The sequence below is a fragment of the Diplotaxodon limnothrissa genome, linkage group LG3 (assembly GCF_057381915.1).
Source record: "Diplotaxodon limnothrissa isolate DT_005_m linkage group LG3, D_limnothrissa_male_GT1.1, whole genome shotgun sequence".
NCBI lineage: Eukaryota > Metazoa > Chordata > Actinopteri > Cichliformes > Cichlidae > Diplotaxodon > Diplotaxodon limnothrissa.
In genome coordinates, this window is record NC_140598.1 from 44280686 (window position 1) to 44304970 (window position 24285).

The window sequence follows — 24285 nt, forward strand, 5'->3', positions numbered from 1 at the left end:
AGCCAGCTGTTGAAAAGTTGGAGCGGGTCTGGGCGACTGGTTTTAGAAGTATCACTGTAGCGTTTATTTTCTAAAGGGCTGAATGTTATTTGTGACTATCTGTTGTGTTAAAAACTACTCTGAAACCATGAAACCCCTTACAGAAGAAATGGCCCGTTTGATCCGTTTTTAAATAAATAAAATGCTTGCATCGGTGCAAGGTGTTGACACCGGAATCACAAAATGAGTGTATTTAAAAGACGATTAGTTTGAAAAGAGCGATACTGGCTGCTTATAGCATTTATTTTCTAAAGGACTGAATGCTATTTGTGACATTTACTGTGTTAAAAAACTAGCTGGCTTTGTCTCACTCTTAGTTCAACATTCCGAAATCCCGATTTTTAAATAAAATGATCGCATCAACCCTGGAAAGAAACCCCAGTAGATGTGTAAAAACTAGTTAAATTAAAACTAGGGGTTTGATTAAATGAAACGCTTGTGAACATGCTGACATCACCCATTCAGAAGAAATTCCCATTTGCGCCATTTATAAAATAAAATGCATGCCTCACTGCAAGCTGAGACATTGTCAGATTTAGAAAATTAGTGTGATTAAAACACTATTACCAACACTTTTGACTAGAGCACACCCTCTTTGTTAAGGCGCACTGTGAACCAAAACAGCTTCCACTCCGCCAAGAATGAAACAAGAAACAAAGAATTGCTTTTAAGAACACATGCATAACTGAATGTTGCGATACACCTAAGTGATAAAAATAGTTTAATTAAAAACCCTATGGTTTGATTAAATTAAAACCCCGTTAAAAACACAAACTCATATAACCCCTCTGATCCCCTGTGGTATTTCCACACCTGAACACGCATGCGCACACACACACGAAACTGGTCAAATCGGTTTGGTTGGCCGCCATCTTGGACTAGTGCCATCGTATTACTGAACGCGCATGCGCACACGCACGAAACCGGTAAAACCGGTTGTCAAACCGGTTTGGTTGGCCGCCATATTGGACAGGTGCCATCATATTACTGAACGCGCATGCGCACACGCACGAAACCGGTCAAACCGGTTGTCAAACCGGTTTGGTTGGCCGCCATCTTGGACAGGTGCCATCGTATTACTACTGACAGGATCTCAAGGCATGGCCAGGATAAGGAGCATTTCTGCTTTTTGTAAATGATGTGTTGCTGTTGGCATCTTCAGAGTGTGCACTGGAGCACTTTGCAGCTGAGTGTGAAATAGCTAGGATGAGATTCAGCATGGTGGAATGCTCCTACTTTGTACGTAGAAATAGGTAGAAATAGCATGCCTCAAGCAAGGGACTTCATGTATCTTGAGGTCTCACTCACAAGTGATGGAAAGGTGGAGTGAGAATATGACTGACGGATTGGTGCACCGTCAGCAGTATTGCAGATGCTGTACTGAACTTTCCTGGTGTAGCTTTATGTCCCGACCCTCACCTCAGGTCATGAAATCTCGGTAATGACCTTAAGAGTTCTGAATACAACTGGACGAATTTTCTAAGCCTCTGAAAGCGGGTGAGGAGCTGACACATCTGGAGAAATTGCACAGTTAGAAACACTGCTCCTACATGTGTCAAAGATGCAGTTAAGGTGGTTCTGCTTTGCGTTGTGAAGAAGTCACTTGAACTTCTTAAGAGGACTTCTTCAGTAACCAAGTGACTGAAGGTCACCATGTGACGTCTACTGTTTGAAGAAGTCACTTAGATGAGTGACAAAACGTTTCTTCCACTGAAAATGAAGAAATGAATGAAGAGAATGAACTTTCTAAGATTTCCTTACCTGGATGATTGAGCATGCTTTCCAGCTGCATACAGGTGTCCATAAACCAACCACGTCCATCATGCGCCCAAGTCAGCCCAGGCTGAGAAACGGTATACCGTGTGCACGTAACAACAACAAAGGATTGTTGGCATTTTAATCGACTTTTGCCTTTCAAATCAACGCTTGGCAGCGCTGTAATTACACACTTATTGTTAAGCGCTAATGCACAATCAGTAAAAGCTCATTGCGTGTTTGTTTTTTCTTTACCTCAGGACGATTTTGATTAAACGATGTCTTCCCCCTCATTCAAAGGTCCACTGTGTTAATTAACGTAGCTCTGCTTATGTTCAGCAGGTCTGTTTTTCCTGCTTGCAGGCGCATGCGTGTGTGTGTTTGTGCACGTTATTTGCTCTCAGTTTAACCCCGATACGGCGATTTGAAGCGTCTCAACACGGCCGCTTTTAAATCTCTCGCTCGCTCGCTCGCTCTCTCTCACCCCCTGCTCCCTCCCTCCCCTTCCTCCTCTTGCTACCTGATTCAGATCCGCTCCGACGCTATGCGTATGACCGCTCTCTCTGCAAGGCGAGCACCACCGGAGAGACCCGCACGCCGCCGCTGCTTCTCCTCCTCCTCCACCACCACCTCCTCCTCCTGCTGCTCCTCCTGCCGCTGCTGACCGCCGGCCGCCCGCGCAGCAGCACCCCGACGCCGGCTGGCGAGCCACCCAGACAGGGTAACCGGAGCGGGGCAGAAACAGCGCACCTGATCAAGCTCCGCTGGAGGAGAAATCAAGCAGCGAAGGTGAATAATAAAAACATTTTATAAAAACAGGAGGGCGCAGGAGGGGGGTTAGATATATATATGTGTGTGTGTGTGTTTGTTTTTGTGTGTGTGCAAAGCAAAGGAGGTGGTGCTGGCCGCAGGTCGCTGATGGACGTTTTGAGCTGAGGCTGAGCCCAGCTGATAGATATGCACGCGGTCCTTGTACACGGACCGGACTGTTTTTGTGTCGCGTGTCCGCCGACAGCTCCCGCGGTAAACAGCGAGGACAGACACGGCTGATGGATGGTCTGCGCTCGGCTCCAGCAAGCCCGCTGTGCGTGCATCCGTCTGCGTGTACGGCTCTCTGAAACATGTGAGCCACAGCAGCGCAGTTTGATCGGCTTTTTCAAAAGGAAAAGCCCGCACACGCACACACAAACACACACACACATTCTTCAGCGTTTGTGCTGAAGTGTGTTTTTGAGCGCTTATGTGTGCAAGTTTTTTGGTGTCACCGGGGGCGGCAGAGAGGTGAAAGATGCGCAGACAGGTTTTTGAATAATCTGTCCAAGTCGTAATCAAGGAAACGCACACACACACACACACACACACACACACACACACACACACACACACACACACACACACACATATATATTGACTGTAAGGGTGTGTGTTCCCGGCACTGCTGCATGCCAAAACACGTTGTGTGTGAGATACGCAGAGGCTGGTGATGAAGCATGTTTCTGTCTCCACCTCCCAATCATCGCTGTATGTATTATTATAATTGTTTGACTTTGTGTGACTTGCCTAAAAGGGCCCTAAAAAACCCCCAAAACACCGTAAACCTCAAAGTGTTTAACGCTCGGAGACAGGAAGACCTAAAGAGGAACCGAGAAACAGAAGCGCCGTGTGCATTGTGTCTGTAGCACTGTCAGCTGAAAGCCTGCCATGGAAGGAGGAAGGCAAATTAATCAGCTGTGAAAGCCACACTTTGTTTATACATGTTGGGAACTTCCAGCAAAAAAGAGAGAGACAACCTCCCCCTGCCAAAAAAACCCGAGCTTTTCTCTGTTGATCAATAATTCATCTCTCCGTCTTTTCCAGAGTTGGCCCTGGATAGAGTTCGGCAGGAGCGTGGCGTCCCAGATCCTGCTGCTGCCGCTGCTGTCCCGTTCCTCATCATCTCTCTTCTCAGCCCGGCTTTCACCTGCCAAACTCCACCCTTCTTCCCTTCCTCCTCTCCTCTCTCATCCCCCCACCCCTCCACATCTTCTGCAACTTTTCACCCATCTCTCTCACCCCTTTCACACCCGTGTCTCTGTTTCTTCTTTGTTATCCTCGCCCTCCTACTCCTTCTCCTCTCCTTTCTCTGTAAATTCGTGATGGCGTCCAAACTGAACCCCAACGTCCTGTACGTGGCGGGGGCTGGGGAGTCGCTGGGATCACCGCAAGACTCTGAAAGGACTCATATTGTGAGTACAGTCCACTTCTTCTTCACACTTAAAGCTAAAATTGGAAAAAAAAAGAGAAAGAGAGAGAGATTGTGAAAGTATAGGTGGGGCTCCTCAACAGGTTTTGCTTCCACTTTCTTTTCCTTTCCCTTTCAGAAGGGGTAAAAATACAAAAAAACAACAACTCTACACTTTTAACAATGGGACTAGTCAACTTACACGCCCTAATTTATAAGTAATACAATCCCTTAGCGAGAGTCTTTTACCTCGGGTCGTGTCGAGATAACAAAAGCCTTGACTAATCTCGACCTGCAGGTGAAAGAAGACACGTGCTTTTAAACGAGATACCTCATCTGCATGGAGCAGCCTTTAAATACAGGAATTATTAACAGCCCCTTTGAGCAGCGAGTATAAACCTTCACTATATGTGACAAAGTTACCCTGGAAGGAAGCAGCCACGGGGAGATGTCCACTCTGCAGGGATCAGTGTGGATAAACTCTGAGAAAGATTCGGGAAATGTGTGAATGGGAACACAAAGTAAGAAAATGTAGCCGTTAAACTGTGTTTTTGATGACCAAAGACAGGATTAGAAATGAATACATCAGAGGGACATGTGCAGGATAGAGAATATAGTGGACAAAGGGTGCTGAAGATGGAGCTTTCAGGCAGGAGGAGAAGAGGAAGATCTCAGAGGATGTAGTGAAGGAGAACACACGGAGGGTTAGTGTGACAGAGAAGACCCTAAACGGAGCAGCTGAAAGAAAACGACTACATCCATCCGCCCCGACCTCCTCACTTTATCATTTTTCCCACACATTTATAGAGTATCAGCGACATGTACTGAATTTGACACCCCTGACTTCTTGACTCGCGGAAAAGCTTTGCAGCAGGCTCAGATTTCCCACTGGGGAGGAGGAGGTGACGTTCTTGTTTTTTTGGGGTGGTGGCTTTGTTTAAGAAGTTAAAACTACTCGCTCCACGATGGTGCGTACACGTAAAGCTCAGTCATCTTTGTTTGTTTTTTTTACATTGCGTTTCAGTGAATGCAGAACCTCTTTTGTTCACCACAGGCAGCTTACTCGCCTGCAGCTACATCCTGCTCAAATGTGATTGGTCAGTAGCACTCAGGCTACAAACCAGAAACCTTCCGGTACCCAAAAAAATCTCGTGCCTATGCTGACATTTTCTGTTGTATATGCAAATATTCAGATCAGCGAGTGCCTAAAGTGCACTTATGTAGTCTAGGTACATCTTTTACAGTTAGTGTCTTTTATTTTGAAAATATTCATGCTAAAAAAACCCCTGAATCATTGGAGCAGCATTTTTTTTAAGTTTTTTTAACTCCTATAAAATTAATATTGCTTTATTTTTTTTAAAGAGCTGTAAGAGCTACCTGAGTTTCTATGATTAGGTGATTACTTGGTCGATACCAAAAATTTGTACTATCGGTCCATTTTTACTTTTTCTGTGTAGGTGACGGTGGGATTTTACGTAAGTTTACCATAAAATGTTGCTCTGAGTAAAAAGCCCATCAGCCAAACTGCTGAATCAGTGGCTGAACGCTTCCACTACAGTTTGAAATGAGGACATTTTACGGCTCCTGATCTCACATTCATTTTCGGTGATTTTATCTCCTCTTCTTGCAGCCCGGTGAAGCAGGTGAAGAGTCATCAGACAGCGATGGAGAACAAGAAGAGACGTCACACAAGCTGATCCGCAAAGTTTCGACCTCGGGACAGATAAGGGCCAAGGTAGGAGGAAATGGTGTATGTGTGTGTAGGTGGGATTATAGCAGGTAGAAGAGCTTGTTTTTGACACAGAAAGAAATGAGGTAATATTAGTGAATCTGTATCATAGATGATGGATTCAGCTGCTTTTTTTTTAACCTTTCTCGACACGTTGCAGTGCTTTTAAGAGCTTTTCTGAACTTTATCCATTCTCGACCTGACTCCTCTGAGGTAAAAATCATCATTAGCGAACCAGAGTGCGGTAATATTTTTGGATTCAGGCAGGCGCTCTTCAGTTAGAGAACATTCATGGAAAAATCATGGAATTTCCGATCAGGGCCATGTTGATAACCCTGATTAAACATTTGAGCTGCTTACTTATTGAAGAACCTGCACAAAGTTTAGACTTATCACTGAAATGTGGGCATGTGCATGTGGGTCTGAAGGACCCTTGCCTTTCTCGGAGGCCTCGCATATGATAATCAAATGTATGTGAAGGGACGTTAACCGCTACCTTGCATCTTTAGCAGCCTTTTCTCTGTGTGACTGTCTCTGTCGCAACTTTATCAACCGTTAAATCAGACCTCTCATCCGACCTCTCCTCTGAGGTCAGCTAACTTCCTTCTAACGCCTGGTCTGTTTCCTGCCTGCGTCATTTTCCTCTCTTACCGCCACTGTGCTCATGAGCAGTGTTCAAATCAATGACAGCAGTAAGAGCTCCCTTTCTTACTGGACTTCTGGTAGATGTTATTGGCCTCTGGACTCACTCTTACAGTAAGATATTGATGGCTTGATAGTATCCTGTTACTGGCATTTAAACACATACACAGAAGTGTGTGTCGTTAGTTATTGATGAGCTAATAGCAATAAAGAGAAATGCATCATTATCAACAGAGTGATTAATGTGCAAATTATTATTCTGTATGTGTGCGTGCGTGCGTGTGTAAATCATTATCCATTACCTGTATTGACCCGCAGCTGTAAAACACACTCAGATCAATAGAAGACACAGGATACCTGCTATCCCTGTCGTCATGGGAATGGCATCCCATAATGCCTCATTTGTTTCTGTTGCAGACAATAGGATTGGATAACAGTCTAGTATTGATTGGCTGATCTCACTCGACACTTATATACACTAACATATGTGTGTGTGTGTGTGTGTTTTGTTTAGCGTTATCAGCAAGACTAGAACGTAGACAACCAAAATAAAAATAATAAGTAGTGTTTTGAAAAAAAAAATTAAAACTTATTTGGAAAAGAACTGAACTAAAAAATAAAGAGGTATAATGGAGGAATAGTCCTGTCTCTGACATATGCCCTCCATACAATAATAATTAAAAAGATTAAAACTAACATTAAAATGAATAAAAACTCAAATGAAAATATACTGAAATAAAAGCAAAAAAGTCTGTTAATCTGCAAAATATTTTCCTGTTTTTTCACATGCATCATCCAGTTTAGATGATTGGATTAAAAAAAAAAATTAAACAATTGAAAGTACAAGGTACGGTTAAATCATACCGAAGGGTATATAACCTATAAAACACAAGACAAAAGCTTAAAAGCAATGAAAAAAAGAAAATTAAATTACTTGTGTCATTTACGTATACATATATTTTTTTTTTTTTAGAGAAAACGAACTAAGAATTATTCCAAAATACTTGAATTACTTCTCACCAGAGCATCCATTCTTAAGTCATAAACCTATCTGCATACATATTCTATACTAGCAAAAACCTGCAGCACATTTTAAAAATTTTCATTTTCAGTGGTAAGTCAAACAAAAGTTTTTTGTGAACGTTACGTTACGTATTTGGATGCCGCGCACGGAATGTGGCACATGAAACAAATGCATACAGACAAATTTAAACAATTGATATCTGTAATAAATTTAGGGAAAAAAACATAGATGTTAAAAACTGCCGTATACGTGATTGGTATATGCTAGCTAAGGAGGAACGAGGGTACATACAGACATATATATGTTTATATAGACATATAGTGAGAAAAATTTGCAGTTTATTACATAAATAAACTTATGAAAAACATTTTTCATTTATTTCCTGAAAGACACAACCAAAGGTTACTAGGGAAAAATATGTATTCCCTGACCAGGTGGTGAGTGGTTACAGGCTGCTGGCTAGGTGAAAATTGCCAACGTCACCAATGGAAAGCGCAGGGTTGCGCGTAAACACTCAGCAACTTCATTTACTCTTGAAGAGTAAATGTGGAGTGTGCGAGGTTAACTCGGCGTTTTCCATGTAAAGTACAGGAGACCACACCAATCATAAGGACATCTTTGCTGCAGCAATGTCTTTTTGACCGATTCAATTCAGTGCCAGCCAGCAAGCACTTGCCAACCGATGGGGGCAGTGCACATTTTTCCTCCAATGATATGTGCTTGCCAGCAGGTTGCTGACCAGTCTCTCCAGCCTGGTATGACAGAATCCTAAAACGTCACATTTAATTGCTGTGATATTGAAAGTAACAGCTAAAATGTGCCCAAAATGTGGCTTTAAAGATGTGTAGATCGTTTCTCATTGGATGAAACAAAAATTGCTGCTGGTTCGGTTGCTGGTTGTTTGTGTGCAAGTGTGAGATGATTAGAGTTTGTGTAACTAGAGTCACATGACTTGCTGTAGATTAAGCTAGTCATCGACTTCAGGATTATGCTTCAGTGACAACAATAGGTTGAGAGGATTAATGAGCTTGTGTGTCCCTTCATTTCTCTGAGTGCATGCAGGCGTGTGTTGGGTGATTTTGGCTGAGTTTGTTATTTGCCAAAATGTCTCTTTCTTCCTCTATTTTTTATGGCTTTTGCGTGTGTTATAGCTGAACGCCATCACTACATCAGTGCTTCCTTGTCTGCTTCATTTGACTTGCTTCAGTTTGTCCCCTGCCTATTACCTGCCTTGTTAGAGCTGCGGTCTGTCGGCACACTTGTTAAGGAGGTGCTAATTGTCATCAACTGTGACATGACTTCCTGACACCATTAGGTTAATTCAGTTCCTCGGCGGTGATTCGCTAAATAATCATACAGATGTTGTGGTAGCTCTCAGAAACAAAGGGCGGGTCATTTCCATTTCACTGTGGAGACTGTGGTGTTAATTAAATATGTTTGGATTTAAAGACCAGCTTTAGATGCACTGTACGATCAGCTGGTAGTTAACTCATGAGATTTTCAAGCTAAACCTACATATTCAAGGCTCCACACAGGCCTTTGGCGGTTAACTTTGCCTAGTTAGCTGTGCATTTTCATACTATTTCTGATCGTTTAACAGTGTTATGTGTGAAATAATAATAGCACAGTTAACAAAACAAGTAAAAAAAATACATTTCCTGTGGCTCCGGGTAAAACTTCCTTGGTGGGTGCCAAATATATATACATTTATGTAGGTCAAACCTTGATATTTATGACTCTGCATGGCAATGACTTATGTTATAGTAGACCTGCAGACGAGCTCAAAAAGTGAACATAAATTAGGTAAATGTTCATTAGATTGTCCCTCTATGTTCATTAGTTAGAGTAAAATTAGAAGTCCTTGTTGTGTGTTTCTCTTCTAACAAAGTTGTTTCCTTTGTGCTCTTTATGGTGACTTGAAAGACCAATGATAACTAAGGGGACCCAAGTCCCCTCAGCCTGTTGCAGCTACATGACGCAACAGCTTGTTTTAGTTGGGTACAGCGGTTAAAAGGTTCATGAACATAGTGACCTGAAATCTGGCCCATGTTCGTGAAGTCAGAATCAACTTTTATTGACTTCATGTTCACAGGTCAAGATCAGTGCAGCGTCTGGAAAAAATAAACACATAAAATTAGCTAACTTGACAAATTAAAATTAGACCTGTCACAATACCAGATATTTAGGGCTTCCTAGTTCTTAAGTATGTAAGGATAGCCTAAAATACTTGTACCTGTATGCTACCCACCTGATTTCAAGAATTACTGGTGTATCGGCATTTAAAGTAGCAAACAAATTCTTGGAATTTTGATATTGAATGGTACCGCAAGTATTGTTTTTGGTGATATGCTAATCATGACATAATGTGAAACAAAGACATTTTATATCCAAAGGTTGAAGTCTCCACAGATGGTGAAATGCAACTTGACTAGTTGACAAGGCGGTAATTCTGCTGTTTGTGAATTGACTTCAGTTTTTGTCTTGGACTGGCTTGTTTATGCAGGCTTTTCAGAAACTAAACCCAATGCTCTCTGAAAAAAGACAAACCCTTTTGTATGTGTGCGGGTTTTTTCTTTTCTTTCGGTGTTAAAGTTGTAGCCTGGGCGCAAAGATGGGTGTACTTCATAAACCACAATGTCCCCATTTGAGCGGTTGTTATATCTCATGTCCTGTTCTCCATTTCCTGTGTTTCTCAGCCTTTAGTTCTCATGTCTGATATTGTTATCATTATTGGTAAATGGTACATTCATATCAGTATAATGACATGCTCAAATACCCTTCAAACAAAACCAAAATCTTCAACCTCTAAATAGCTTGTTTCCCTCGTTTCTACGGTGCTTAATATCCACCAGCAACAGATAAAAGCCAGCTGTTGGGACGTGAAGTTTCAGCAGAGCTGTGACAGCATTTCTGTTCACACAGCTCTTTAGAGTAAAGATGACGGTTTCTAAATTTAGTGAGGTTTAATTTATCTAACCAACTACCTGACTAAAATAGAAACAGACTCTGAAGAAACTCTGAACTGTATTTAGAACTGATTACTACGACGGTTAGGGCCAATACAAGCTGCCAGGGTCATACTGTTTGACTCTGCTCTTTATTTCTCCATAATTTTGCTTCTGTATTTAGTAAATATAAAGTGGAAGTCTATTAACTTTTTGTGTCAGATAGACAATTCAGTGAACATACTGCAGCTTCACATATTTCAGCCAGTAAGTAGCATAAATTAGAACCACATAAACGATGCGTCACTAAGGATTAGGGCTGAACGATTATGGAAAATAATCTAATTGCGATTTTTTGCCCCAATATTGCGATTTCGATGCGATATGCGATTATTTTTTAAGGTCTTTGTCTTCTGTATTATTAAACAAAGACAAGCAATACATCATATAGTATGGCCAATACTATATTACATTAATTTTAAACTGTTCTTTCCTGGAAGACAGACCTCTGTTATGATGACATGAGGTGATGCATGAATTGATGACTGACATTTTTATTTAACTTCTTCAATCACAACAGTATATTTGAACATACACAATAGTTTATTTTTAGCTTACAAACATCTGAGCATAAAGTGCTGACAAGGAACCCTGGTGTAAACATTAAAATGAAAGTCAGTACAATGTGCAGATTGCAGAAATATACATAAAAAAAAATCAGTGGCTTTACCACACTCAGTTTTTCGACATCTGTGAACTACTAGACAGTCATTCAATTAAAAAATAATATTAAATAAATAAAACTAATAAATAAAAAATACACACATCTTACTGATCTCTGCAGTCAGTAACATTACACATAAAGTGCAAACATAATAGCAATTGTATAAACACACACACAAACACGCCTTTAAAATTTAAAGGCGTGAAATTGGACGGTCTAGTTCTGATTAGCGTCACCGCTGTCTCGGTGGAGTTTAATAAACTCGGCCGTCTGCTTCTTGCTATCTAAAATATAACCAGACACTGGTGTAAATTCTCGACTGTCTCATACTTCTGTTTAATAAGTTTTCTGTTTGACGTTTAGTCAGCTGTGTGAAAACCAAGGAGGAACCCACCCGGGGGATTAATAAAGTTTTATTTTATCTAATCTAATAACTTTAATCTCAGCCAAACCGATTTACTCACGAACAAACAAAACACTGAAAAAAGCCCAACAATAACATTTTTAGGTTGTCTAAGTGACTTATATATTACGTTTAACCCGAGCAGCGAAACTCTGCGGTGATCTGAAAATGATGTGCCGGGAGTTGTGCCGTTCTCGGCCGCATCAGTAACCCTCGAGCTGTCGAGCTGGTGGGTAGCAGACGCCTCTGAAAACGTCGAAGCACTTTTGCAAATATGGGATATCTTGATAAACCGAGCAGATATTTGATGTTTACACAGCTACTTTCTCGCCTGAAAATATGTTAAAAGTTTATTTTGTGACCCAGAAAGATTAGTATGAGTAATTTTAAAACTTAGTAGCGGCCGCCATTGCTGGAAACTGGAGTTTGGCTGGGCCGCGCTATGAATTCTGGGATATGGTAGTAATTTGGACAGCCTTCGGCGCGTCGCTGTGACGTAATCGGTCTACAAATGCGGCCTCAGGAGGATGCAGCCCATGAATTTGGACATGTCCAGAGTATAATCGCAGCCTTTGCGGTTAGAAAATTGCACTTGATCATGTCGCGATATTATCGCAAATGCGATATATCGTTCAGCCCTACTAAGGATACGGTAACAGTTCAGTATAGGTCATCAATACTGCATCTGATAATGAAAAAAGACACATTTTTAACGTGCTTCATGTAGTAATTTATCTATTTCAAGGCAAATAATTACCATCAATTAACATCTTAAAAGCTTTTTTCAGTCTAAATTGCTGACATTTAGACCCTGTGCTATATGAGTATACGATGACTGCAGGAACTGTTTGCATTTTATTTCAGCTGCAGTACACTGTGCATGCAGGCATTTCTGCAACCTTATCTCAATAAGACATCTTCACTTCTCTCCACAGAGGGCAGCTATTTGTTGAGCATTGTTGATTATCTTGGGAAGCTGTTGAAACAGTGGTTACATGTTTATCGGCCTAGCTGCAGGCTGATGGCTCACTTGAGATCTTGAAAAGACTAAATCAACGTTAGTTGCTAAGGATTGTTCAGCGTGTTGTGTCTTAAAAAATGTGGCATTTTTGCTTAAAAAAGTGAAACAAAAAGAAAGGAGAAGCTATGCAAGAGAATTCATATATCCACTTTCATTTTGTTAGCGTTTGCGGTGTTCCAGCATTGTGACATCTACATGGTTAGGGCTATTTCACCACTTGCTTCTTTGGCATGCTCTTGACAGCATGTGACAGCAATTTTTTTTTCGCTTTCATTTGAATGGAGATATTTTTCAAAATGAAAGTATAAAAACCCTAACAAACAGTTCAATAGTTGATTGGTAGATTGGACTGTGAAACTGAGGGCACTGCACTTTTGATTGACGACTTGTTAGCCACCTAACATATCCTGGATAATCCTCCTTTCTGGCTCTAATAATTATGTGAACTTAATTTTATTCAATTTTATCTGAAACGGCCAATTGAGCACATGAAGTCATCGGAAAATTTTTTACAGAGGTCAAGAATTATAGCCAGTTCTTGAAGCCGGGGGTGAGAACACCAGGGCCTCCACCTTTGATGGCCACCTGATGCACTAAGCACCGAAGCATCTCCACATCAAAAGGTTTCAGTTGAGGTGCCTCTTAGGTGAGGTATTCCTACTGGGAGACCGAAGACTCGCTGGATAGTCTCTCGACTGTCTTGTGAACGCCTCGTTGTCGCCCCAGATTAGCCGGAGGAGGTGGCAGGGTTGAGCTTTTTTTTCAGACTGCTGTCCCTGCGACCTAAACCTGGATAAGCGGCAGAAAATGGATGAACATGACAATATTATTCAAAGAAATTTAAGTTACAAGTACTTTCATGATAGCTTTTTATACCTGGAAGGCATGCCCATCTTTTCTACGCACTATGGTGTGACAACCTTGACAGATGTGCCTGTCTTTGAGAGGCAATGGGAAAAAGTCAGATACAGAAAAGCTTGCTAGCTAACTAACTTGTTTCTTTCCCCCCAACCTTTCTTTGTCTGGCCTCCCTTTACTCAAAACCTGGCACTATTAAGATGTTATGCTAGTGAGTAGAGCCACAAACTGTTTACCACCACAGATTTACTTTGATTTGCCTGTTTCCACTGCACAATGGATTTCTGGTTTTCTAATTCACCACAGGATGGTCAGGCAGCAGCATCTTTGGAACAGGGAGCAGTTCTCTTGAGGGAAATTATCATCTGATGTTAAATTGTGAGAAACAAAAACTGCTGGATGTGGTGGCTTTTAAGTTTTGCGCTGTCAGCTGTCTTTTTGTCACATGTTGTTGCAAAAGTTCTGTTTGTAACTCAATGTGTCTGCGTTCTGCGAGCGATCTCTGATTTTCTTACTTTCTTTTTGTCTTTCCTTCTTTTTTTGTCCTTGTCTACCTCCAGGCTCAATTACGTAAGGTTTCGCACTCTTTCTTTACTCTCCTCTTTTTATTTTCCCAATCCTATTCTCCTCCACCTCCTCTTCTTCCTCCTCCTCTTTGCAGTACTCACATTTACTGTGTGGAGGATAAAGGAGACACAGGAAGAGAATGAAGCAGAAAGGCTTCTGTGAATTGTGTGTTTGTGTGTATGTAGCACTACCACTTACGTTTTGAGTAGGCCGCCAACTGTTATGTTATGTTATGAAAGTAGACAAAGACACACACACTCATAAACGTGCAAAGAAAAGGCCAGTCCCGTCATTAGGTTTTCACCTTCGTCTCCTCTCTACCTTCCTCTTCTTTCTCATTTGTCTGTTCCCTATTCTTTTGTAATTTCTTGCTGTGACTTCCCCTCCTTTGGAGTGATCACGTCACATCCTGTCCCTTTCCTAACATCCAAATATTTTCTAGAATTTCTAAAATTGGTAACTTCTTAACCAAAACCCTTTCCTTCTAAAATAGCAGCAGCGCCACTTCAGATTATGTAACCAGTCGTATTTCTGGCTTTTAGAGTGGTGATTAACAGGTAACACTTCTTCTTTTTTCCCCCCCTCGCTCCTATTCCTGTGGATTTCCTGCACGATGCTTTGCTGGAATCAAACCCACTATATTTGTTCTTTTTTATCTGCATCTCGCTCCCAGTGCAGAAATCTGTGTGGGTGTTCACTGCAATGGAGATGAGGACAAGTTATAGATGTGTGCGGATGGATAGAGAGGGGGGGTGACAGACATGGCTTTAGGAGAGTGCACGAGCGTGTGGGACGGCCGGTGTTGTGTGTCTGTGTGCTGTGCTTTGATTTGTGCCCTCGGCTTGATGCGATACAGATGCAGAAGTGTTCGGTTCAACACGGGAGAGGGAGAGATGGAAAAAGACGGGGAGAGGAGAGAGAGATGAAGATGGACAAAGGGGAGAGAATTAGCAAGTGTAAGAGGGAGAGAGGTGGAGGCAGAGTGGAAACACATCCAGAGTCGGTTATATAAGAAATCCACACAGCGAACAGCAGGCTCTAATATCCATATTTACCGTTACAACAGGTTGGCAGGACTGGTGAGGAGGCGGCTTGACTATTTAAAATGTGTTATTCAGTCACTGGTACAAAGATTGCTCAAAACACATTGTTTGTATCCTTAAGGCTTAAAAAAACACGTGGTCGTTGCTAGGGCTGTGCGATATGACCAAACTCTCATATCCCGATATAAGAAATCTATCGTCCCGATATCGATATAAATCACAAAAATGTAACATTTTCTGTAAATTCTGTGAATCTCTGGCAGCTCGACTTGCGTGAAGTGTTTCCAGCTGCGCGTCATGTACCTGGAGTTGAGTGTTTTAACCGATGCATGAAACTATACATTATTAGACATAAGTTGTAAAGGCCGCCGTTTTCTTTGTATTTATTACACGGCGTGCTGCGGGGAAAAGCCTGTTCTAACGTTTGAGTCTAAGGTTTATTTTCTAGCACCTGGCGGCTCTTTTTTGCTTCTCATCCGTAAATAATCTGCTCTTTCACGAGATTCAGTTTATTTTGAAAAGTCTCAACAGGATCTTGAGCTTTATTGTGAAAGGTTTATGTGGAACATAAACAAGCGGACACGCGATGGTGTTACCGTCGTTGTTGCTAACGACAACGCATAAACACAGACACTTGTCCGTTCATAGTGTGGTTATATAAAATATAAGAGAAAGAGAGAACTTTAAGAAATTAATATAGCCACTACAATGACCATCAAAATGATGAAAAAATATTGCCGTAAACAGTTTATTTTGCGACACCACGAAACAAACGATAGCGTCAAATGAAACGATAGACGTTTTTATCGTCATCTGATATATATCGTTATATTGAACAGCCCTAGTCGTTGCATTATCTACCTCAACATTTAGGACATTTGATCAGCTCGTTTTTGTATATTCAGCTACTTAACCCGGCTTTCGGGTTTTCTTCTCCTCCTTCAAAGCTTTCATGATACACGTTACGTGCTTGTCCCCTGCTAGCTGCCAATTTAAATCCCGATTTAAGTTCTGGAAGGTTTCAGTGAGGTAAAAGACTGAGAAAAAAAAAGGTTCGATTCACTTGGAGAATGCCGTTACTTTTCTCGATGTGTAGATAGCAGGATTGTCTTTAGTTTCCAGAAAGCATCTATACCCCATGAATGTTATTTGTTGAAAGCAGTGACACAGTCCTGAAACAGAGGAATAACTCCTTTTAGACCACTTATTCATTTTATGTAGGATTAGCAAAGCCTATTTACTAGTTGGAAATGTTTCTTGTGCACACAGCCAAGCCAGCTAAAACTGTCTTTTAACTGTAATGAAACATCTAAGCAATGTATTCATTTCTTGGAATAAACATCGAGAAATACAGTCAGATCTGCCTGGGCCTTAATGATGGAGCAATTAGGTAGGTACGTTACATCATTGATCCCACAACAACATTGTTGGATTACAGCAGCAAGATAAAGAACAGAAGGGCCTTATATTGTGAGAGAGTACAGAAGTTTCTATGTAGAACAGTGATAGTGATTGGTTTGGCTCTAGCAAATGTGTGCCTTTTAGCCTGGATTATATATTTGTTGGTTCACATTTGTTTAGGGATTTTTCATATTTGCAGTTGGTTATTTGGTACCAGCTGAAAGCCCTCATAGCCAGAACTTTGTTTGACTTACCAAGATGATAGCCAGCTCAGCACGACTGACTCTTTTTAGGTTTATGTAATCCTGATTACAAAAAGATATTTTAAGTATATTGTACTTACTTCGTATTATAATCCCGTGAACATTAATTAAAGTAAAACCATGATTTATTTATCAACAAACGACAAGTTAAAATTCACACACATTAAGAAAAAACAACAAAAAACTCCAAAATGTCAATCCCAAAAGATTTAACCTACATTTATGCACGAAGAGGTTGATGATAAAAAAGCATGACAAACTTAAAAGGAAGTGGCCTCAGTATGTGCCCAGCTGTAGTAAGAATGTACTAAGGATGCTAAATTTGTAGAAGGAGAAATACAATTTTGTGGAAACTCTATTACTGGGTATTAATATTATTAATGTAACTAAATAAGTTAAGTTATGACTTGATAAAACAATTCAGGTTAAAAATAATTTCACACAAGTAAACCTGAGATTAGTACCTTGACCCTCTTCTTTACCGCCACGCTGGTAAAACGCAACGCTTATCAAAGACAGGAAAGCACAGACTAATTAACTGGTCAGTTGGTGATGGCGAATGAGAGGTCATAACTGCTCTCTAGCCTTGTGTGACTGAGACCGGGACTCAACAAGTACACCCAAATCAAAGAATGTGCTGTAGTAGGTCTATAACTACTATATTTTGTGCCCAGTCATGGCCTACTGACGTTTTACAAACACACGACCACTAACCACGCAATGTTAACTTGTTTGCCATTTTAGATGTATGACCATTATTGTGACCCCAATCATATAGACCTAGAGACTGGTCTGCAACCATCTGGCAACCACCAGTTGTGAGGGGGAAAAACAGTATCTTCTGCTACAAAGTGACTGCTAAAGTTCAAGTCAGGCAGATCTACATACCGGTCAGTGACACCCTGCAAACCACCCATCACTAGAGAAAAAAATCCATTCCCCAAACAGTTGGCAAAAAAACTCCTTGCGATTTCTTTGGTTGCCAACATATTGCTCTGATCGTACTTTCAATGGAATCAAAGGGCTTTATTACAAACTCTCAGCTATCCAGGGATTACACTTTGTTTTTTACAGTACCTATCCAATATGGCGAACAACTTTGAATAATGTGCGCTTGACGTCACGTGAGAAACCTCAGTAGTGCCACAGTGACATTTCCTTTACTGTAAAGCTTTGTGAACTAGGGCAGATAAATCGACGTTTCTGCACATGATAAGAGTTCATGTGTTTAACTATGTGCGGTTGTTTCTCAGATGTTTGATTCCTCACAATGGGGCAACCGTGGCTCAGGGGGTTGGGAATCGCATCTGTAACCGGAAGGTCGCCGGTTCGATCCCTGGGCTCTCTGTCCTGGTCGTTGTGTCCTTGGGCAAGACACTTTACCCTACTTGCCTACTGGTGTTGGCCAGAGGGGCCGATGGCGCGATATGGCATCCTCGCCTCTGTCAGTCTGCCCCAGGGCAGCTGTGGCTACAACTGTAGCTGCCTCCACCAGTGTATGAATGTGAGAGTGAATGAATAGTGGTATTGTAAAGCGCTTTGGGTGCCTAGAAAAGCGCTATATAAATCCAATCCATTATAATGACTCTGACTAAACATCAGTATCTGTCATCAAATGATGAACAATGCTCTTTCAGCCAGACTCCTGATTCGTTGCCTGTAAGACATTAATTTAGTTTTGAGTTAATAAATGTTAAGCTTCTTTTGACGCTCGCTATCATTATATACATTTGAAAATCAATGAAAAGATTGATGGTTAAAATATTTCTTGGTGGTACTTTTACTGTTCCTGCGTTCAAGTACGAAGCAACGACACACAAAGCAAGTGGTTGTGTATCGCCTTTCAGAGTATTAATGGTGACATTTTAAAAGTAGTTTGAACAGTGAATAAACATTTTTTTCCCCTTAAAAGCTTCTTTCATGATTTGCAGTTGCAGCGTTCAGCAGAGCACTTTAAAATATTACTCCCTGTAATTTATAGGTAATGTATGATAAAGTGGCTAACTCCCAGGATCCACAAAGGGCACCAATGTGTATTATTGATCTGCTCTGATGAAATTACTCTACATAAACTGTTTATCATACATGCATGAACACACACGCACACAGTCTCAGGGCCTAATTCGGAGTCATTCTGTCTCCTCGACTTCACCGGTGTTGGTTAATTGGAGCCGTCAAACTCAGTTTCTATTGATTTGACCTCATGTTTCCCCGAAACGCCAGGCCGTTCGACAGGGGGACTCTTTACAGTCAAAGAAAGAAGAAAGTGCTAGAAAACTCTGGGCTGCATTTAAAGAAAGCAGGAAATCATTTAAAGAGGTGTGAAGAAACAAGCTTTGTTTGTGGGTTCAGGAGGAAAAGCAAGACTTGTTAAGTCATTTTTGAATAACAGGAAAGTTCACAAATCATATTGTTGTAGCGAAACTCTACGAGGTGTGATATTTCTGATTTATCATGATGAAGAACATTCAAATTATTCTTTTTGTGAACTTAGCTAAAATAAGATCACATACTACAGAAATGAGTGAAATCTACTGAGGGAAACAGCCTTGAAGCCCCCCCCTCCCCCTGTTATAAGAACGTAACTTCCTTCTTATTGCTGCCTTTACTTCCGATCTTTTATTTATGTCCTCTTTTCACCGCATGTCTTTTGCGGTCATTCATTGAGTCTTTCATTGCTCTTCATTTATCCTACATTGATCTCTAAATGCTCCCCTCTTTCTCTTCTCCGACCTGTCCTTCATCATCCCGCTATTCCTTCCTTTCTTTTCATCCGCTCGTCCTTCATCTGTTTTGTGAAACCCCTCATAGTTTTTCAAGCTTCTTTTCAATCGTTTAAGTTCAGGTCCTGCTCACGTTCAGAGTAGTGGCTATCTGGCAGTCCAGAATATACAACATACGTGTTCGTGTTTTGTAGCTGAGAATTACCGGTCATTGTAATGTGACTTTTTTTGTATCATTTGTGATTGAACTGGTGAAAGATGCCTTTGAAAAACATTAAAATACTGCAGAGGAATCTGAGTCAGCTCATGTCAGGTCTGTGTGTAGTACACTTGTAAATTCCGTGCTTGGTCCAGGCTGGATAGATTGGGTCTAGTCTGGATTCATCAAACAACCCTACAAACAGAATTTGGTTGAGTCAGTGTAACAGGGGTGTCAATCATAAGGACCAGAGACCACAATCGGCCCAGGAAGAGACTCCAGTAGACTCCTGTCCCAATAGACAGCTTTGGAAAATGGGAAGGAGGGCATGCATTTTGGACCTTTACCTGTGTTTTCACAAGTTTTACAGTTTCTCCTGCTGATAAAGACTTCCCTCACATCCATTCATACAACACTAAAGTAACTAAATAGACACTGCCTGACAATAGATAAAGAGTTAAATGTCAGAAAAGTCCCTATTTTTTTTACTATCCATTGTAGACATTTTCTGCGACTTAACCAAACATGCCTAGTAATATAGTAACATAGTAAGTAAGCCACATTCATTTTGATTAGCTAGCATTGTGGCAACATGTCCATTGGTCACAAGAATCGCTACTCCTACTGAATTAACTTAAACTTAAACAAGCTGATCATGGGAAAGGTCTTAACCCAAACTGTGCTAAAGGTTTTAAAGGAAGAATCCCTTGGATTTAGATGAACCGCAAACTGGATGAGTAACATCACTGATGTTTGGTTATATTGGTCTGTAAGGTCTTAATGCATGCTCAATCATCCAGGTAAGTAAATCCCAAAAGTTGACGTAGCGTTTTCAGTGGGAGAAACGTTTCGTCACTCATCCAAGTGACTTCTTCAGTCTCAGCTGACTGCAGGTTTCCCCAGACTTATTGTACATTTTCACAATAACTGAACCTAGCCCACTTAATGAACAATGGGCTGGGAGGCCTCTCTATGGTAAATGGCCTGGACTTTGAACAGTGGTTGTTGATCAATGGTCACAACAGTTTGCAAATTAGTGGTCAAGAAACTGCTCTCACAGCCCATTGTTCATTCAGTGGGCTGGTTTCAGTCACTATGCAAATGTACTGTTTATAAGATTGGGGAAACCTGCAGTCAGCAATGAAGAGAATGAAGAAGTCACTTGAATGAGTGACGAAACGTTTCTCCCACTGAAAACGCTACGTCCAGATGAACAGAATCAACAGAATCAACTTTTTGGGATTGGTCCGTAACAGTATCACAATGTGACTAGCTGGGGATTCTACAGAGTTAGCAAATGCTGCGTGAATGGAACAATTACATACTGTAGTAAGTTTGCAAGCCGTGCATTCTCGGATGGTTGCATTCAGAACTGGGAGGGTAAACAGCTTTTAATGTCTGACCTGAGTGTGTGACATTTTCATTCTAGGCGATGCAGAGGCGTTAATGTCTAGAAAAGTTTGGGGCTTTTGGGTAGAAACAATGGCAGGCTTTTGAGAGCCCTTATTCCTTCTGTTGTTGAGCTAACTTGACAGGTAAAGCTAATTTTCTTCTTCTCTCAGAGCTCTAAAGGTCTAAAGAGTCCTTTGAATGTAGATTATGTAGTGTGGCTGAAGCAATGTGAAAGCAGTTGAGATTGTTTTGATTCAGCAGAAATCTATATCTATCAATCTATTGCGCCTGAGTAAAGCGCGCATTAGAAAAAAAAAACACTGTTGAGCTTTGATTCTATTTTTATAGTCTTGATATAGCACTACTTGTGGTTATTTTCTTCATGATTACATGTTTATTGTGGTTGCCATCTTTGGCTTCACTCCTGCAGAACGTGCTGTGCACAGAGGTTTCCTCCTCACATCTCTCATGTTTCACTGCAGGTTTTCGTGTCTTTCATTTTTTTTGTTTTATTCACGTTTTAACATCATTGTTTGAGCTTAATGTGTCTGTCAAATGCTCACTTCCCACCCTCACCTCAAAAGCTGCAGCATTTCTCTCACAACAATCCGAGCTGAGCACAAACATCAAAAAAGATTTAGATCAGTCAAACCAGGTTGACTTCAGGTGCATTTCCTCGTCCCGGCATCCCCGTATTGATCTCTCTCCTCACGCTTTCCTTTCTCTTGATTTCATTTCCCCTCCCCTCGTCTCCATTTTGCTCTATCATTCCCTTTCCTATGCATCTACCAAGCCTGAACCGTCATCAGTCTTCCGCAGGCAGCAGGCCATTAAAGAAAGTGTGTGTGCTGTGAGACAAAGTTGATGAGTTATCTGCAGCAGCTGTGTCTACCATGTTGACGCTCACTCATGGAAATGTGCTAATGATGAGGAGAGAACAATATCTTGTGTGTGTGCTCATGTGTGCTCTCGGTCATTAGCAGAAGTGTGTGTGTGTGCATTTGTGCTATCACTGACGGGCGTTTCAGTCTCGGCAGGTGTGCAGTTGTGTGCTAATGTGCTAACGGTGCGTTATCAATCAGTGAAAGGTGTTGCGTCCATGCGCATTTACCGCTCGTGTTCCTCTGCTCGTTACCGGAGACTGACAGCACAAAGCACGAGTTTCGGCGTGTTTGTCTCGTGCCTCTGAAGCGATATCTCTCTCTGCCAGCAGGAGATGGATAATATACCCTCAACTGGTTCCGTTCGCTGAAGCTGCGCAGTTTGAGTTGACTTTCCTCACAGGTTTCTGATAACATCTGCAAATGTGTCTGTTTTTTTCCCTCGTAGCACCTGCAGGTAAAGGCGCTATGTGCAGCGTTTTCAACATTTTACAACTACATTTACAAAAAAGTGTAAATAAACATGAGATGATTTGCAAGTCATTCGAATGCTATAAAACAGCATATGAGCTGTTGCAGCTGAGAAGTGTCATTTGTCATTTCCTCGTTTTTAAAGCTGAAAAAGGAGCGTTGTGTTGTAGCATCACAGCACTTTTTTGCATTTAAGGACTGCCAAGACCAGTTGTTCAACTTCACAAGTGCTTTGCTATTTTTGCTCGATGGAGGATTTCAGCTGCCCAGGATTGCGTGGTGTCAGTTGACAGCTGTGGACAGCAGCAGGGCCAGCCTAGCACCTGGACTCTCACTACGATGACGCGCTGTTGGAATATGTGCAAAGTCAATAAAAGCAAGTCTTACGGTAGTTCATGGGATAGGCACGGTCTTTATTTTCATGTCCTTGAGCACAACTTTTCCTGACTCTGCTTGCATAAGTATTGATTTGTGTTCATGTGTATGAACAGAAGTAGTTTTTTTTGTTTCGGGTTTTTGTTTTTCCATTTTATCGCTTTGCTGTAAAAAGCCGATTAGGTATTGTTGTCACCCTGCCGCTCGGGCCGACAGCATAGACACCCAAGTTTGCGAACTCAGAAATTAGGCAGTGTACAATTCTGATACACTTCCATAGGTGTGTTTTATCTACTAAAGATCTCAGATGAGTTTGAATCTCGGTCAAGTTTTCTGAAAATCTTGATAACAATAACCTGAGAACAAGGCGACTGAAACTGATACGATAGGTGTATCTACCAGAAGGCTGAGTGGTAGCAGTGGCGGCTGGCAGTATTTTTTGCATAGTGCCGCGAAGAAATCGAGGTGCATGAGGCAGCAAAGCAAGGCCGTTGCATTCAGCCTTGTGACACGGGTCACCTGCTCAACCATCGAGCTAAAAACCCAATATTTTGTAGTTTCAAAAGGCAAAAAACGTCTGCGTTTGGAGTTTGGAGGGGTCATTCATACATCGAGTGATCTCACTGCTCATGCTTCAGGATGAGGTTCAAGTCATACACGTCACAGATTTGTGTCATTTTAAATGTGTTGCTTGGTTAGGTTTCATATATAGAAATCACATGGTTAGATTGGTTAGAAAATGTAATGCTTACCAGGTCTTTTTAAGCTGCCTTGCTATGCTGACACGTCCTCCCTTTCACTGGACAGAATACACGCTTCTGATTAGAATTATACATCTCACTAAAACATGTCACTTACAAATTTGGTAAGTAACATGACATGAAAAAAGTGACCTGGCGATTGGTGTTCATTGCAAATAATTGCTTTCTGCTTTCACTTATATTTTACATGAAAGACTTTTGTATTTTGTATACAAAAGACTGAAGGCTGTGCAACTCTAAAGTGAGGTTGCAGGGTGGTACACTTGCGTTTCAGTGCATGAAAAAGTAAATTGGGACAACGTCCAAATATTGCAGAAACCCTATTAATGCTTGGCTGAAAGGGGAAGTTGGTGCAATGGAAGAGAACTGACAAATAAATGAAGATGCCTGTGAAACTTAAGGCTTAGATACCCGCTGCCGTTTGTGCTCGCCTATATTTTCCTTCGCTGATAGATTTTCCAAGCAGTATGAAGCAGTGTGCTAACTGTAACATTATTTAAATCAACACATGAATAAATCAGAAATCAGCTTTCCATCCTGTTTTCCATGTTATCGTTTCTGTAACCGCTTCTTCTTCTGCACCAGCAGCAGCACTTTATACCCAGATCCTAATATTAATGTAACAGTAAGAGATGGAAGTGCACAGTAATTTGCAGCTTCCGTAGCTATTATTCAGTGAATTTGCTTTAAATTTGGCGTTTAATTTCGTCGGAAACCCGGTAGACTGCTGCAGCCTTGAATGAGAAAAGGCCTGAAAGTTAGAAAATTGGAGCTTTATTAGCTGATTGCATTGTGGGATTGTTGTTGTTTTTTTTGTTTTTTTTATTGTGGTTTAGTTATTTTCAGTT

The 24285-nt window shown here is 41.2% G+C and overlaps 1 protein-coding gene across 4 annotated transcripts in view; it reads left to right on the forward strand.

The window, feature by feature from the left end:
- Window positions 1–3929: 3929 nt before the first annotated feature.
- Window positions 3930–24285, forward strand: part of LOC146636040 (diacylglycerol kinase delta) — an 88191-nt gene continuing 67835 nt past the window's right edge. For all 4 annotated transcript variants that reach the window (XM_085350674.1, XM_085350676.1, XM_085350675.1 and 1 more), the window contains exons 1-2: window positions 3930–4019; window positions 5646–5750. In XM_085350674.1, the coding sequence (XP_085206800.1) occupies window positions 3930–4019; window positions 5646–5750 (195 nt within the window). The remainder of the gene's footprint in view (window positions 4020–5645; window positions 5751–24285) is intronic.